General features: G+C 44.0%; 2 protein-coding genes across 2 annotated transcripts in view; both read left to right on the forward strand.

Moving 5' to 3' along the window:
- Positions 1-17256, forward strand: part of LOC139477366 (GATOR complex protein Iml1-like) — a 68684-nt gene that overhangs the window by 35211 nt on the left and 16217 nt on the right. Inside the window, exons 25-35 of the mRNA XM_071259921.1 lie at positions 2303-2447; positions 3409-3505; positions 6337-6459; positions 7252-7337; positions 7433-7607; positions 9296-9378; positions 11161-11278; positions 12541-12602; positions 13913-13993; positions 14483-14615; positions 16586-16691. Coding sequence (XP_071116022.1) covers positions 2303-2447; positions 3409-3505; positions 6337-6459; positions 7252-7337; positions 7433-7607; positions 9296-9378; positions 11161-11278; positions 12541-12602; positions 13913-13993; positions 14483-14615; positions 16586-16691 — 1209 coding nt within the window. The remainder of the gene's footprint in view (positions 1-2302; positions 2448-3408; positions 3506-6336; positions 6460-7251; positions 7338-7432; positions 7608-9295; positions 9379-11160; positions 11279-12540; positions 12603-13912; positions 13994-14482; positions 14616-16585; positions 16692-17256) is intronic.
- LOC139477312 (uncharacterized) lies at positions 7649-9033 on the forward strand. Its single transcript, XM_071259866.1, is given in 9 exon segments — positions 7649-7654; positions 7801-7875; positions 7878-8094; positions 8133-8189; positions 8228-8308; positions 8347-8427; positions 8466-8522; positions 8561-8680; positions 8753-9033. Coding segments are annotated over 9 exon segments (975 nt in total).

The following is a 17256-nucleotide window of genomic DNA, read 5'->3' on the forward strand; positions in this document are numbered from 1 at the left end:
GTTCGAATCCTGGTTCGCCCCAATTAAGTTTCTAGGTTTGTCAGCACCATACATGTGCTTGTGGGTTTCGCTGAAGTGGTTAACATCTGAGACCAACACACTTCGGGCTTTCCTCCCACGTTAAGCTGACATGCCGTGATATAACTGGAATACTGTTAAAAGCAGCGTTAAGCCCAACTCACTCACTATGTTAAAGAATGCGAGTTGCAGACATCTTAGCGCTGCAACTGTCGTAAGTCTATGATAAAGTATAGGAGTTATGATGTCTTAGAGCTGCAATTGCCATAGTCTATGTTAAAGTATTGGAGTTTCGGTTGTCTTAGCAATATGACTGCCGTAAGTCCGTGTTGAAGTATAGGATTTATGATCATATTAGTGCTACAACTGTTGGAAGTTTACGTTAAAGAATGGGAATTACCATCATCTTAGTGCTACGACTGTCTTAAGTGGATGTTAAAGTATGATTTATGATCATCTTAGCCCTACATCTGTCGTAAGTCTATGTATAGGAGTTAGCGCTATGACTGTCATAAATCTGTGTTTAAGTCTAGGAGTTACGTCTTAGCGCTATGACTGTCATAAGTCTGTGTTAAAGTATAGGAGTTACGTCTTAGCGCTATGACTGTCATAAGTCTATGTTAAAGTATAGGAGTTACGTCTTAGCACTATGACTGTCATAAGTCTATATAAAAGTATAGGAGTTACGTCTTAGCGCTATGACTGACATAAGTCTATGTTAAAGTATAGGAGTTACATCTTAGCGCTATGACTGTCATAAATCTGTGTTAAAGAGTAGGAGTTACATCTTAGCGCTATGACTGTCATAAGTCTTAGCACTATGACTGTCATAAGTCTATGTTAAAGAGTAGGAGTTACAATCGTCTTAGCACTATGACTGTGGTAAGTCTATGATAAGGTATGAGAGTTACGATGGTCTTAGCGTTATGACTGTGGTAAGTCTATGATAAAGTATGAGAGTTACGATGGTCTTATCGTTATGACTGTGGTAAGTCTATGATAAAGTATGAGAGTTACGATGGTCTTAGCGTTATGACTGTGGTAAGTCTATGATAAGGTATGAGAGTTACGATGGTCTTAGCGTTATGACTGTGGTAAGTCTATGATAAGGTATGAGAGTTACGATGGTCTTAGCGTTATGACTGTGGTAAGTCTATGATAAGGTATGAGAGTTATGATCCTCTTAATGTTATGACTGTGGTAAGTCTATGATAAGGTATGAGAGTTACGATGGTCTTAGCGTTATGACTGTGGTAAGTCTATGATAAGGTATGAGAGTTACGATGGTCTTAGCGTTATGACTGTGGTAAGTCTATGATAAGGTATGAGAGTTACGATGGTCTTAGCGTTATGACTGTGGTAAGTCTATGATAAGGTATGAGAGTTATGATCCTCTTAATGTTATGACTGTGGTAAGTCTATGATAAGGTATGAGAGTTACGATGGTCTTAGCGTTATGACCGTGGTAAGTCTATGATAAGGTATGAGAGTTATGATCCTCTTAATGTTATGACTGTGGTAAGTCTATGATAAGGTATGAGAGTTACGATGGTCTTAGCGTTATGACTGTGGTAAGTCTATGATAAGGTATGAGAGTTACGATGGTCTTAGCGTTATGACTGTGGTAAGTCTATGATAAGGTATGAGAGTTACGATGGTCTTAGCGTTATGACTGTGGTAAGTCTATGATAAGGTATGAGAGTTACGATGGTCTTAGCGTTATGACTGTGGTAAGTCTATGATAAGGTATGAGAGTTATGATCCTCTTAATGTTATGACTGTGGTAAGTCTATGATAAGGCATGAGAGTTACGATGGTCTTAGCGTTATGACCATGGTAAGTCTATGATAAGGTATGAGAGTTATGATCCTCTTAATGTTATGACTGTGGTAAGTCTATGATAAGGTATGAGAGTTACGATGGTCTTAGCGTTATGACTGTGGTAAGTCTATGATAAGGTATGAGAGTTACGATGGTCTTAGCGTTATGACTGTGGTAAGTCTATGATAAGGTATGAGAGTTACGATGGTCTTAGCGTTATGACTGTGGTAAGTCTATGATAAGGTATGAGAGTTACGATGGTCTTAGCGTTATGACCGTGGTAAGTCTATGATAAGGTATGAGAGTTACGATGGTCTTAGCGTTATGACCGTGGTAAGTCTATGATAAGGTATGAGAGTTACGATGGTCTTAGCGTTAAGATTGCTTTGTGGAATGGGGCCTAGGATTACCAGATCATAGATCATAGCTTCACAGAGACCTACAGTGGTGAATGTATTTTCAGGTGTTGACTGGAAGTCGCTAACAATTCCAGCATCGCTGCCAACAACAACCGACTTCTTCCCCGACCAGCGTAGTCTGCATTATGACTACGTGGTGTCGGACTATAACCTGCTGCCTGATGATGTCAATGCTGAAATAGCCAGAGAGTAGGACATGGTGTTGGAAATTAAGCATGAAAGCCTAGGGGTCCTTGTCATGAAGCTAATGTTAAAAAAGTTAAACATATTGGGCTCCCTAGTTTCAAGTATTCTACTCGAAAGAAGTTATCAATCACCCTTTTCTTTCATATTACTATATTTAATGTGTCATGCCATGACGGATAACCTGTAGTTATATGAAAGAGTTGGGTGATCCAGCATTCCTGTTTACTGGTCATTACCAGTTTTTTACCAGTAAAATTTGGCTTGGACCGGTAATTCATGTGACTGCCAGTCCCTGTGGACTGGCAAATAAAGTACCTTATAAATCTTTGTTGTTGAACAAAACAACGGTGATATTTATTCAAGTACAATTTTCGAACAAAGTCAGCTTGTCTGTTACCATCAGGGTTTCCCCATGTCTATTTCTAAGTTGAATATCCATTTGTAGCGACTTCGTCTCGAAATATTTTTAAAAAAAGAGCGAAAATTGTGACTGAAGTTTGTGTGAATGACATATAGATCTAAAAGTTACTTCAGAGACATCTTTGCACTGAACATGATGTAAAATGTTTTTTTTATTTGTTGAAAGTTGGGACTGGGAAAAATTAGTGGGGACTGGTAATTTTTAAAGTTGCCAGTCCACCAGGACTGGCAGTTTCAAAAGCCAGCAGGAACACTGGTGATCCATAACTTTTTCTGAGTAGAATGCTCTAGCTAGAAAGCTGAAGGATCCCAGAACACCCCTTAATTTTGAACATTGGGGATTGTATTTTGTTTTGGATATAATTTTGTTTATGTTTTTCAATGTTTTTTAAATTAATGCTTTTAAGAAAGAATGCAATTTTGATTACATCAAAGAAAGTATGTGGAGTCTCTTTGTGACAATGTTCTTCCAATTTCATGGATCTCATTCATCTCCTGTGTATGACCATGCTGAATATTAATTCCATTATTTGCTGTGTCTCAGAAGGAATCCCCCATCAGAGGACGAGGCGTTCTACCGCCGCAAGCCACTCAGTACTGTGCATGTGTTCCGGGAGCTGGTGTACCAGCGGCTGGCTCAGGTATCAGTACCAAGATGTTCTGGAAGTTTAAAACTTGGATTTACATAGTCTTGATCATCAGAGTAGTTATAACATGTAACAAGATGAAGGTTTAAGATGAAAAACAGAATAAGTGAAAACCGGACCTTGTATACCAAGTATAGTGTGCACCAAGGCATAATTCGCACCCCCTTCTTGGGGAGGCAGTATTTCGTATTATGCACATCCCCTATTCCTTGAAAAGAAAACTGGATCAGAAAAGGAAGATAGCGTCACAGTGCTCAAACACTAGCTCTTTTTAACAATTCAATCTCATTAAAATCAGATCTTAGTATCGCTGCCACTAAACATCCCATTACCGACCTTTGGCAAACTCTGACCGACTAATGGAAGTTGACAATAGCCAATCAGAAGGCAGCTTTCTCGTGCATTACGGCACTAAATTCAAATTGGGGACTACGCTTCGAAACATATTTTGACAAATTCTCGCTTAAAAATTTGAAACCTGAACAAAAGAACGTTCTATGGCTAATATATGGTCTAGATTGTATAGATTCAGTCGTTAAGCCCATAACTATCGTTCGGAATACCCCGTTTTAACGTTTTCAAGGCTGCATGATTAGAAATCACATTCCGACTGTCACTTTCATGATCTGGTAAGCAACGCTCTGATTGGTCGGATGCAAGGTTTTTCTGACGTGACCCCTAATTCGATGTCCTCGGATCTTTGTTTAGCGGTAGCGAGAACTAAGATCTGATTTTAATGAGATTGGTGTCAATTGGGGTTTTTTTTATTCAGGTTTGTAACATATTACAGGTGAAAGAGCACATGCAATATATTGTGGTTCGTGTTGTGATACATGAATCTTTATTGCAATAAATTGCAATATGAAAGTCAGGTCAATACCCATCACTACAGAAGGGCCTTCCTTCCTCGTCCTTTCAGTCCCACGTGGGTCCAATTTAGACATATGCCACTTCTGGTCAAACTGCTCATTAATCTTGAACTGAGCAAAATTATCAGCATTCTGATCGCCTTAGAATTTAATCTTCTTCAAATTCTTAACTTTTTAAAAATTATCCTGTCTCACACTATGCATATCTTCCCTCGTCTTTCTGTCCTTATGCGGACGCATGCTTGAACATCGAAAATTTCGTTCCCATGCATGTAATTGATAGCTTTAACGAAGCCTTAAAAGAGATAAAGCTGGCTCACCCTAATATTCGTTGAAGATATAGTGGTAAGGACTGTCTTGTAGAACTGATTGATGGGAGCCCACTTCCGGATTGATTATAAGTCATATGCTAAATAGATCTCTATTCAATGTTCATGGTGGTTGTAACAGTGTCCTACGTGAACACATAACACATGTTATGCCCGATTTCATGACTCACCCTACCAGCGTACAATCTCATTCAAATCAGATCTTAGTTCTTGCTGCCGATAAACAAAGATCTGAGGACATCCCATTACGGGTCACGTCAGACTGACCTTTCGGGAACTTTGACCGACCAATGGAATTTCTGACAAGAAGTCGACATTAGCCAATCAGAAGGCAGCTTTCTCGTGCTTTATGGCACTAATTTCAAATTGGCGACTACGCATAAACATATTTTGACAAATTCTCGCTTAAAAATTTGAAACCTGAGCAAAAGAACATTCTCAAATGGCTAATATATGGTTTAGATTGTATAGATTCAGTCGTTAAGCCCGTAACTATCATTCGGAATACCGTATTTTAAAGTTTTCGAGGCTGCATGATGAGAAATCACATTCCAACTGTCACTTTCATGATCTGGTAAGCAATGCTCTGATTGGTCAGATGAAAGGTTTTTCTGACGTGACCCCTAATGGGATGTCCTCAGATCTTTGTTTAGCGGTAGCGAGAACTAAGATCTGATTTTAATGAGATTGGACTAGCCTAAGGGGTTCCTATTGCCTGTTGTGGTGTTTTTACCCACTCACAAGTTCTTGTCTTTATGATACGAGGCTCCTTTGTTTGTATCACTGTTCAACGCGCGCTTCTTTACAGGTTAGCGTATCTGCACCCCACTGACCAACCATGGGTGGGATAAATGCATAGTGTGAGAATGGATAAGTTTGAAAATGTGTAAATTTTACATTAAATTGTATATTATATACTTTTCCTATCTCGCACGCTATATACCCTCCCTACCATTCTGCATCACAGCTACTCCAGCCTGTCAGCTCTAAGAGAGAAAGGTCGGGGCAGTCAGGTGATCAGGTCGTGTGAGGTCACAACGCCCGGGATTGCAGTGGATGACCCATTTGTTTGGTGGTGACCATGGTGATGATGGGATGTATTTGGGCAAAATGTTTTCCGAAGCTGAAAACTTTGTTCCAGCATGTTTCCACATAAAGATCAGCAGAAGAATAAAGAAATGCATTGTGTGAGACAGGATAAATTTATGAATATACAATTTAATGTAAAATTAACTATTTCACTTGTTTTCAGAACTAGTCAATAAGGACTACCATCTTTGGATGTGACCTGTGAAGATACGGGGTAGAATAGGTCTTCAGCAACCCATGCTTGCCCTAAAAGGTGACTATGCTTGATGCATGTCATCGATCCCTCATGCAAGGATTGATGCTCATGATATCAATCACTGGATTGTCTGGTCCAGACTGGATTGTTTACAGATCGCCGTCAAATAGCTGGAATATTGCTGAAGGTAGCGTAAGACAACAAACAAACAAACAATCTTTGGGTGTTTACTTGTCCTCAGCTCAATCTAATTGTCTCGGGGCTTCGGAGGCTGACTAATGTGAAAGATTTTTTAGGATTGCTGTGACATTTCTATGTTAAGATGTACTTGCTTATGTCCAGGGGTTCCAGTTGATCAAGATCTCGAGATCTAGCTCTCCGAGGGAGAATACGACACTTGGGTCAAGTCCGCAATACCATCATGCAACAGTTCTAACTCGGGCCCGGCCTCGCGTGGAACAATCGGTAAATGCACTTTACCCTGTCATCAATTTGACCCATGATAGGGCCTGTATTTAAATTTCCAAATCTTTAAATGTGGCTCGAACCATGTACCTTCTGATATAAGGTCGGATGCCTTGTCCAGATGATCAAAGAGGTAAACCCCATCAACAAGGTCAGATGTAAGGATGTCATCTGTGGGATGACTCTACGCCCGGCTACTTGAGCTATGATCCATGCCGATAGGCTACAAGACACAGTCAACCATGTCACCTGACGACCTGATGCTATTACTCATACTATCAATCACTGGTTTGTCGAGAAACAGGTATTTACAGTCTGTTGTCATATAGCTAGAATACTGCAAAGACTTGGTATTCACCAACGCTCAATGAATCAGTCAACTGATTTCTCATTTGCTCGCTCACCACTCACTCACTCACTCACTCACTCACTCACTCACTCACTCACTCAGACCCGTGAACATTCCGGGGTAGAATAGGTCTTCAGCAACCCATGCTTGCCGTAAAAGGCAACTATGCTTGTCGTAAAAGGCGACTAACGGGATCGGGTGGTCAGGCTCGCTGACTTTGTTGAAGCATGCCATCAATCCCAATTGCATGGATCGATGCTCATGATATCAATCACTGGATTGTCTGGTCCAGACTCGATTTTTAAAAGACCGCCATCATATAGCTGGAATATTGCTGAGTGCTGCATTAAAGAACAAACCAATCAAACCAATCACTCGCTCACTCACCATCTCACTCACTCACTCACAATACGAAACTGCAGTGACACCGTTTCTGTTTGCAGGAAGAGTATTACCTCAGTATTGGCCGCATCTTCCACAAGTTGAACTTGACGGGCCCGACCATCACTGTGACCAGATACAGACCCAGGTGAGGAGGAGGTGGTGTTGCTGAGTTGCTTCCCTTGTCAGGATCTGATGGTTGTTAATACCTCACTAAACATTAACCCCTCCCCCGTGTTCCAGACACAACCAGCCCCAGCTGCACTTCAAGTACCAGTACCGGTTCCAGGCTCCAGACTCCTACTGCTACGACGTGTCGTGGACGGAGTTCAGCAACGAGAAGCTTGAGAACTATGTGTGGAATCATCTAGACCACTACATCTGTACCCGCGGGGAGGGCGACTTCGGACTCGTGGAGGTCAGGGACAAAGGGCTTGTGAGAGTTGGGGCATAGGACTCATGGAGGTCAGGGGCGCGTAGGGCTCATGGAGGTCAGGGACGAAAGGCTTGTGAGAGTCGGGGCATAGGATTCATGGAGGTCAGGGGTATAGGTCTCATGGAGGTCAGGGGCGTAGGGCTCATGGAGGTCAGGGACGAAGGGCTTGTGAGAGTTGGGGCATAGGTCTCATGGAGGTCAGGGGCGTAGGTCTCATGGAGGTCAGGGGCATAGGGCTCATGGAGGTCAGGGACGAAGGGCTTGTGAGAGTCGGGGCATAGGACTCATGGAGGTCAGGGGTATAGGTCTCATGGAGGTCAGGGGCATAGGTCTCATGGAGGTCAGGGACATAGGATTCATGGAGGTCAGGGGCATAGGTCTCATGGAGGTCAGGGACATAGGATTCATGGAGGTCAGGGGTATAGGGCTCATGGAGGTCAGGGGTATAGGGCTCATGGAGGTCAGGGGCGTAGGGCTTATGGAGCTAAGGGACGAAGGGCTTGTGAGAGTCGGGGCATAGGACTCATGGTGGTCAGAGGTATAGGGCTCATGGAGGTCAGGGGCGTAGGGCTTATGGAGCTTAGGGACGAAGGGCTTGTGAGAGTCGGGGCATAGGATTCATGGAGGTCAGGGGTATAGGGCTCATGGAGGTCAGGGGTATAGGGCTCATGGAGGTCAGGGGCGTAGGGCTTATGGAGCTTAGGGACGAAGGGCTTGTGAGAGTCGGGGCATAGGATTCATGGAGGTCAGGGGTATAGGGCTCATGGAGGTCAGGGGTATAGGGCTCATGGAGGTCAGGGGCGTAGGGCTTATGGAGCTAAGGGACGAAGGGCTTGTGAGAGTCGGGGCATAGGACTCATGGTGGTCAGAGGTATAGGGCTCATGGAGGTCAGGGGCGTAGGGCTTATGGAGCTTAGGGACGAAGGGCTTGTGAGAGTCGGGGCATAGGATTCATGGAGGTCAGGGGTATAGGATTCATGGAGGTCAGGGGTATAGGGCTCATGGAGGTCAGGGGTATAGGATTCATGGAGGTCAGGGGTATAGGGCTCATGGAGGTCAGGGGCGTGGGGCTTGTGAGAGTCAAGGGCAAAGGGCTTGTGCATCTCAAGGATATAGGACTCGTGGAGGTCAGGGACATAGGGCTCATGGAGGTCATGGTCATAGGACTAGTGCAGGTCTGGGAATTAAATCTTGTGGAGGTCAGGGACATAGGATCAGTGGAGGTCAGGGACATAGGATCAGTGGAGGTCAGGGACATAGGATCAGTGGAGGTCAGGGACATAGGATCAGTGGAGGTCAGGGACATAGGATCAGTGGAGGTCAGGGACATAGGATCAGTGGAGGTCAGGGGCATAGAAATGGTGGTCAGGGGCATTCCAACAGAAACTGCCTCCCATTATTATCTTAACCCTAACCACTTTTGGATATGACAGAACATTAACCTGGAGACATTGACATGAATAATGGCCTCTATCAATGCAAAGTAGTACTCCTTAATATGTGTTGTATTTTGAGTTGAATAAGTTGATTAATAAACATGACATATTATATTAAATGGCATTTATTGCAAAAATACTGACTGATATGTGAATTGAAAAACGAATTTATTTTTTTTTAATTTAATCTTGAGTAAACTGTTTCTGAATGAGACCCTTCTACTTCTGCTACAGTCACTCAAGTACTGGCGAAGTCGCTTTTTCCTGTTGCCCAGCAACAACTCAGCAACCAAGAAAATCATAGAGGGACATCATAGGTGAGTTTACACGTGATGGGATGGGGAACATGTGATGTCTGGAATATTGCCACAAGTCGGGTAAAACGTGCAATTAATGCCATTCATAATTTTATGTGTCTCCCGCTGTGATATTGCTGGAATATTGCTAAAAGTGGCGTAAAACCATACTCACTCACTAATTTCATCAATAGTGAAGACTTCTTGACTTCTAACTTATATAATGAAACCATGTTTATCTGAACGGTTCCATACTTTGGTCTGGACCTGCAGATTAAGAGGGTCCAGATTGACAAGGTTTCACAGTACTTACCTTTGCCTTTCTTTGGCCCTCATCTGAAAATATTGTGGTTGATACATGGACTTACATTATTATTTATTATGAGTTTAAATAGCCCACATTCCAGTTTATAACTGCTCAAATACACTAAGACCAGGAGAGATTTTATTACTCCAGTCAATGGATCAGTGTGCACTTGATTTTCATTATCAGCTCCATGGGGAGTATACAATCCAAGCCTGTGAGGCGGTAGATGGTTGACAGTCATTAGCAACTCATCCTACCAAGTACCCATTCACAGCTGGGGGTCGTTGAGAGTAGTTGGTCGTCGAGAGTAGTTGGTCGTTGAGAGTAGTTGGTCGTTGAGAGTAGTTGGTCGTCGAGAGTAGTTGGTCGTCGAGAGTAGTTGGTCGTTGAGTGTAGTTGGTCGTGGTGAGTAGTTGGTCGTGGAGAGTAGTTGGTCGTGGTGAGTAGTTGGTCGTGGAGAGTAGTTGGTCGTGGAGAGTAGTTGGTCGTGGAGAGTAGTTGGTCGTGGAGAGTAGTTGGTCGTTGAGAGTAGTTGGTCGTGGTGAGTAGTTGGTCGTGGAGAGTAGTTGGTCGTGGAGAGTAGTTGGTCGTTGTGAGTAGTTGGTCGTTGTGAGTAGTTGGTCGTTGAGAGTAGTTGGTCGTTGAGAGTAGTTGGTCGTCGAGAGTAGTTGGTCGTTGAGAGTAGTTGGTCGTGGTGAGTAGTTGGTCGTTGAGAGTAGTTGGTCGTGGAGAGTAGTTGGTCGTGGAGAGTAGTTGGTCGTTGTGAGTAGTTGGTCGTTGAGAGTAGTTGGTTGTTGAGAGTAGTTGGTCGTTGTGAGTAGTTGGTCGTTGAGAGTAGTTGGTCGTTGAGAGTAGTTGGTCGTGGAGAGTAGTTGGTCGTTGAGAGTAGTTGGTCGTGGAGAGTAGTTGGTCATTGAGAGTAGTTGGTCGCCTAAAATTCAGAGGTAGCCAAATGACTACCTTGAAAAATATCTTGTGGCGACTAAATCTATTGCTACACATATGTAGACACAAAAATAAACACGTCACCTAGTAACATAAACTGCATCATTGTTTGAGTCACAAGTAACAAAACTCAAGTACAGTTTCCAGTAATATACAATTTCAAGACTAGCGCTACTTGTACATACAATAGTTATTTGATAAAAGATAATTTCAAATCCTTTGGCTACTACACGATTGGTTTGACTTCTTAATTTTACCACTGGCTACCTGGAAAAAAAAACTTGGTAAAAATTTAAACATTGAGGCCTGAGTTTTCCCAGAAACTACTGAAGTTAAATGACTGAAACTTTGCAGGCTTATCTAAGAGATACTTATTAAGACTAAGTTCAAAATGTTTGCCATAAATATTTTAGTTTTGTCCCATGCTACATGCTTTTCAACATTAACTTCATATTATTCACTTCTATATTAACAAACAAAATTCTGATGCTGTTTTCTTGTTATTTTTATTATTGAGATTCCCTGGTACATGCAATAATGTTTGTTGTCAGATGCGACATCTATGAGAAGAGGTCCGGACAGGAGGTAAAGACACTCATCTCAGGCTTCGTCCGTTACCTGGAGACTATCAACAAGCTCAAGCGCACCCACCAAGCTCGCAGGTCAAAGGTCAGTCAGTACCCCCCCAACCGTCACATAGCTGGAGGGGGCACGGGTGGCCCAGTCGTCTAAGGCGCCGCGATTCGCTGTGCAGAGTTCTTGCGTCCCTTGGGCAAGCCAGAAACCTATGATTGTGGTTTCAAATCCCAGTTCGCCCCGATTATGTTTCTAGGTTTGTCAGCACCATACCCGTGCTCGTGGGTTTCACCGAAGTGGTAAACGTCTTAGACCTGCATCACTTCGGGCTTTCCTCCCACATTAAGCTGACACGCCGTGATATAACTGCAATACTGTTAAAAGCGGCGATAAACCTCACTCACTCACTCACTCACTCACATAGCTGGAATATTGCTAAGTGCAGCAGTAGACAAAAAACTAGGGGTGAAACGAGACATCAAAGTTATGATACGATACGTATCATGATACCTAGGTCACGGTATGATACATTTCATGATACACATATTTTGAAACCTTTTGTCTATAAATATTTCGGAGTAGGTATTTGTAACATGTATGCTTAGGAGTGAACTTGAAACGCTAATTACAATACATTTTGTGATATTTGACTAAAAAATCAGTGGGGGGGTCACTAAACGAGTAGTAAGTAATTTATTTTAGAAAGTGTATCGTCTCATATCAATACAGTAAAAATTATCGTGTATTGTATCATCGCATGAAAACTCACGATGCAGAAGTGGTAAGACCTGCATCACTTTAGGCTTTCCTCACGGCAAGGGAGTTAACTGACTATAAAAGTCCAGTTTCCACCCTTGCTGAACTAGGCTGGAATTACTGGGCTCAATCGTAGCGCCACCACTGGTTATTATGAGTTATGTCCCTTCTAAACCTCTCCTATGGACCAATCAGATTGCACCTCTTGTATCACTTGCATTTGCTTCAAACAAAATGGCGGCGCCCAGTCAAGACGATCTGATCAATAATCAAGATCTATATCATGATGAAATGGGTCTTTCATCACGAAGTGCATCAAATCACGTGAGCACTTTGATTTAAAACATGGAAGGATTTGGAAAATATCTGTTGACAACAAGTTGTCGATCGAAATCCGAAACAGTTATGAACCGGTTTTCGATTTTGTTGCGCAATTTTGATTGGACTATGCATAGACTCGTTAGTACAGCCAAAATGTAACTCCATAATTCCAGCCTAGTTCGGCAAGGGTGGAAACTGGACTTTTATAGTTAGTTAATTCTCTTGCCTCGTGAAGATGTGTGCATACATGTGTGTATACTGACTGATGGTGTTGACAGCTCCAGCCGGACGGGTCAGCCAGCAGTGGAGAGACCAGCCCCGGCAAGCAGGAGGCAGACAGGTGGGTGGGTGGGTGAGTGAGTGAGTGAGGGAGTGAGTGAGTGAGTCAGACAGCTGGATGAGTGAGTGAATGTGTGAGGGAGGGAGGGAGTATTGCTTAGAGCCACATCAGCAATAGGCCACACACAGAGATCTGTAGGACCATTAGTGCTTTAGTAGTGAACTCTTGTCAAGTAGAAATAGATAACTAGAAACTTCTGATATGTAGATACTGTTGTTGTGTCTGAACTTATCCATATTTATAGTCCTTTCGCTGCAAAATCGTACAGATGAAATGCAAAATAGATATAAATCCGACAATAACAATTCGCCTTCAGTGGCATGACTGTTATGTATTTGTCCATACCAACCCATCACCATAATATCATATTTTATATACACTTCTGATTTAGACTTTTTATTTGACAGGATTTTATTACAGAAAAAGCAGTAGTAGGTTGGCCTGATGTGTGCGACTTTCATGTGCGAATATTGGGATGTTCAGTTTACAGTGCAGTGCCCCTTGTAACAACCTGTATTAAAACACCAACAATTACATGATTGTTTGTTAAAAAACTTTTTCTTTACTTCATGACAATGTCTGAAATGGACATAAAATGACTTTCACACCATTTAGGACATATTGTTGATTTCATATAACTATCGCTGTGGGCACTTATTACTTCGAATACGGTATATATATATTTTTTGCATTTCATCGGTACGATTTTGCAGCAAATGGACTGTAGTTATCCCCGTTTGAAACTAGATAATTAGAATATTTTCTTGGTCCCCTCAGTCAATCTATACTACTCAAAATAAAACCTGATTTTTTCATATAAGATGAAATCAAAAGTCATGAAAGATTAACTATGGTCATATGAACGAATTGGATGCTCTTTTGAGAAGGATATATGGCCCCACTTGATTAGCTCAAAACTCATGGCAGCTGTGTCAACGGCCAAAGTAGGATGATACTCTGGTTATTGTATGATGTTTGTTGGGAGTTATGTGTTTTAATTCATGTACACAAGTGACACAATTCTAGTTTCTAACTCTGTGCTAAGAACCTTTGAGTCTACCAGCCTGAACCTGTCAGTTGACATCATTTTCAGGAGATCTCAGTGTTAAGGTTAAAAAAATAATAGTCTTGGTTCTCAGGCACCGCCCGCATCATCATAAAGTTTGCAGCACATTTTGCTTTTATTTCCATTAAAACAAAAAATTTAAAAATCCTTAAATATTCCAAGTCCAACGGTAGTCAAATATTTGAAATGTGGAGATTACCTATGATAGTTACTGTGTGTGTATGGTGACTTGTGGGTGTTGCAGTCAGAAGGGCAGCACCAAGGAAGATGGTCTGTCTCGAGCCACCTCTGCAGCCAAGTTGATAGAGGCCTTCACAGATGTACAGTAAGTTGCTGAGGACTCTTTTTGATGTTTGTTGTTTAATGCCACACACAGCAATATTCCAATATTCCTGCGGAGGCAGTGTTGTGGTGCCATATTCATGAGCATAGAACTACACAATTGGGATACGGCTGGTACTTGTAGTTTATTTGAACCTCTATACCTGTTGAAGTAGGTCGCTCTTTCATTAAAGTGAAACTTTCAACAGGGAATGTATTGACACCTGGCAACTCTATAGTAGGGGGAACAGGTGGCCCAGTGGTTTAGGGTGCTGTACCTTGCTGTGCAGAGTTGCTTCCCTTATCCATGCAAGGATACAGTGATCATGGGTTTGAATCCCAGATTGGCCTGTATTATAATCCATGATCTGTCAACCCCATTCAAGCATATATAAGTTCTTATTGTCTATTACCAGCATCACTTTGAACTTCCTCCCAAATCAAACACTCACTCACTCACTCACTCACTCACCTTTCTTTGTCATTGTTCTAGAACTGGTTTGGCCTTCCTGCCCAAGCAGCCGGGTCTGGCCATCAACACCTTCATCTCGGCGGAGGCAGTGTTGTGGTGCCAGATGAACGTGGCTGGCATCGAGACCACTAAGGATGCTGTGGACAAACTGCAGGTATGTCAGCTGTCTCATTGGGTTACATGCAAATTAAAGAACAACCTCCATGGTTTAGTGGACAGAGGGACTGGCCGGAGACCACCTCCATGGTGTAATGGATAGAGCGTCTGCCCTGAGACCAGATCCGTGGTGTAGTGGATAAAGCATCTGCCCAGGGACCACCTCTGTGGTGTAGTGGATAGAGTGTCTGCCCAGAGACGGCCTCCGTGGTCTAGTGGATAGAGCGTCTGACCGGAGACCACCTCCGAGGTGTAGTGGATAGAGCATCTGCCCGGAGACCACCTCTATGGTGTAATGTATAGACTGTCTGCCCGGGGACCACCTCCGTGGTGTAGTGGATAGAGTGTCTGCCCGGGGACCACCTCCGTGGTGTAGTGGATAGAGCGTCTGCCCGGGGACCACCTCCGTGGTGTAGTGGATAGAGCGTCTGCCCGGGGACCACCTCTATGGTGTAATGGATAGAGTGTCTGCCCGGGGACCACCTCCGTGGTGTAGTGGATAGAGTGTCTGCCCGGGGACCACCTCTATGGTGTAATGTATAGACCGTCTGCCCGGGGACCACCTCTATGGTGTAGTGGATAGAGTGTCTGCCCGGGGACAACCTCCGTGGTGTAGTGGATAGAGTGTCTGCCCGGGGACCACCTCTATGGTGTAATGTATAGAGCGTCTGCCCGGGGACCACCTCTATGGTGTAATGTATAGACCGTCTGCCCGGGGACAACCTCCGTGGTGTAGTGGATAGAGCGTCTGCCCGGGGACCACCTCCGTAGTGTAGTGGATAGAGTGTCTGCCCGGGGACCACCTCTATGGTGTAATGTATAGACCGTCTGCCCGGGGACCACCTCTATGGTGTAGTGGATAGAGTGTCTGCCCGGGGACAACCTCCGTGGTGTAGTGGATAGAGTGTCTGCCCGGGGACCACCTCTATGGTGTAATGTATAGAGCGTCTGCCCGGGGACCACCTCTATGGTGTAATGTATAGACCGTCTGCCCGGGGACCACCTCTATGGTGTAGTGGATAGAGTGTCTGCCCGGGGACAACCTCCGTGGTGTAGTGGATAGAGTGTCTGCCCGGGGACCACCTCTATGGTGTAATGTATAGAGCGTTTGCCCGGGGACCACCTCTATGGTGTAATGTATAGACCGTCTGCCCGGGGACAACCTCCGTGGTGTAGTGGATAGAGCGTCTGCCCGGGGACAACCTCCGTGGTGTAGTGGATAGAGCGTCTGCCCGGGGACAACCTCCGTGGTGTAGTGGATAGAGCGTCTGCCCGGGGACAACCTCCGTGGTGTAGTGGATAGAGCGTCTGCCCGGGGACCACCTCCGTGGTGTAGTGGATAGAGTGTCTGCCCGGGGACAACCTCCGTGGTGTAGTGGATAGAGCGTCTGCCCGGAGACCACCTCCGTGGTGTAGTGGATAGAGCGTCTGCCCGGGGACAACCTCCGTGGTGTAGTGGATAGAGCGTCTGCCCGGGGACAACCTCCGTGGTGTAGTGGATAGAGCGTCTGCCCGGGGACCACCTCCGTGGTGTAGTGGATAGAGCGTCTGCCCGGGGACAACCTCCGTGGTGTAGTGGATAGAGCGTCTGCCCGGAGACCACCTCCGTGGTGTAGTGGATAGAGCGTCTGCCCGGGGACAACCTCCGTGGTGTAGTGGATAGAGTGTCTGCTTGTGTGGTTTGTCCATTTTCCAAAGGTCACAAACCCCTGCTTATTTTGCAAACTTGTCAAATCAAAACATTTTGCTCAGTTGACTCAAGTTTTAGTGGATCTACCTCTATGACATCATGTAATGTTCACAACAAAAGATCTCACTATTTAATACACAATTCCTTCTATACTAGGCTTAGAACTAACTATCAACCCTCATATTTCTTCAGTGACAACCTTTTCACATTTGACTATGCAGCTGCTTGTGTGGATGTGTATAGTTGTATTGCTGTTATATTGCTTGTATCCCTTGCAGGAACTGGTGGATGATAAGTTGATCCTCCATGCGTCCGGCAACCCCAAACACAAGTTCATCTTCGGATTCTATCTGTACTTCATCCCGCCTGCTAAAGGGAAGCCTGGTGAGCGACACGGCGTCACACGGCGTCACACGGCGTCACACGGCGTCACACTGGTTGATGGCATGGCGTTTTGTTCACTTTATCATTCACTGGATTGTCTGCTTCCAACTCGATTAGTAGGAGGCTGCCATCATAAACCGGTAGTTGAATATTGATAAGGTGAGGTGAGGTGAAATTGGGTTTAACGTCGCGTCCAAGATTATTGCACTTATATAGCGACATGCATGTACGTGTGTGTGTGTGTGTGGCTGCTTGTACTAGTCCGGACTGATGCCGATATATAGTGCTAGCTCACTGAGATATCATGCCGCAGTTGAACGTGAATACTCCACTCAGACACAGTATACTGACTGCGAGCCGACCAGTCCTTGTTTTAGCCCCTTAATGCCGAGCGCCAGACAGGGTAACAACAAGTACCATCTTTTAACGTCTTTTGGTATGACGCGGCCAGGGATGAATATTGACAAGGCTTAATAAAATAAAAGAACTGGTTCTCAGGCAATGTTTTTTTGAAAATATAGTGCGGGCGGGCAGTGTCTTTTTTTAAAATCTTTTTTGAAAATGG

The sequence above is a fragment of the Haliotis cracherodii genome, unplaced genomic scaffold (assembly GCF_022045235.1).
Source record: "Haliotis cracherodii isolate W230 unplaced genomic scaffold, xgHalCrac1.p SCAF_33, whole genome shotgun sequence".
Taxonomy (NCBI): Eukaryota; Metazoa; Mollusca; class Gastropoda; order Lepetellida; family Haliotidae; genus Haliotis; species Haliotis cracherodii.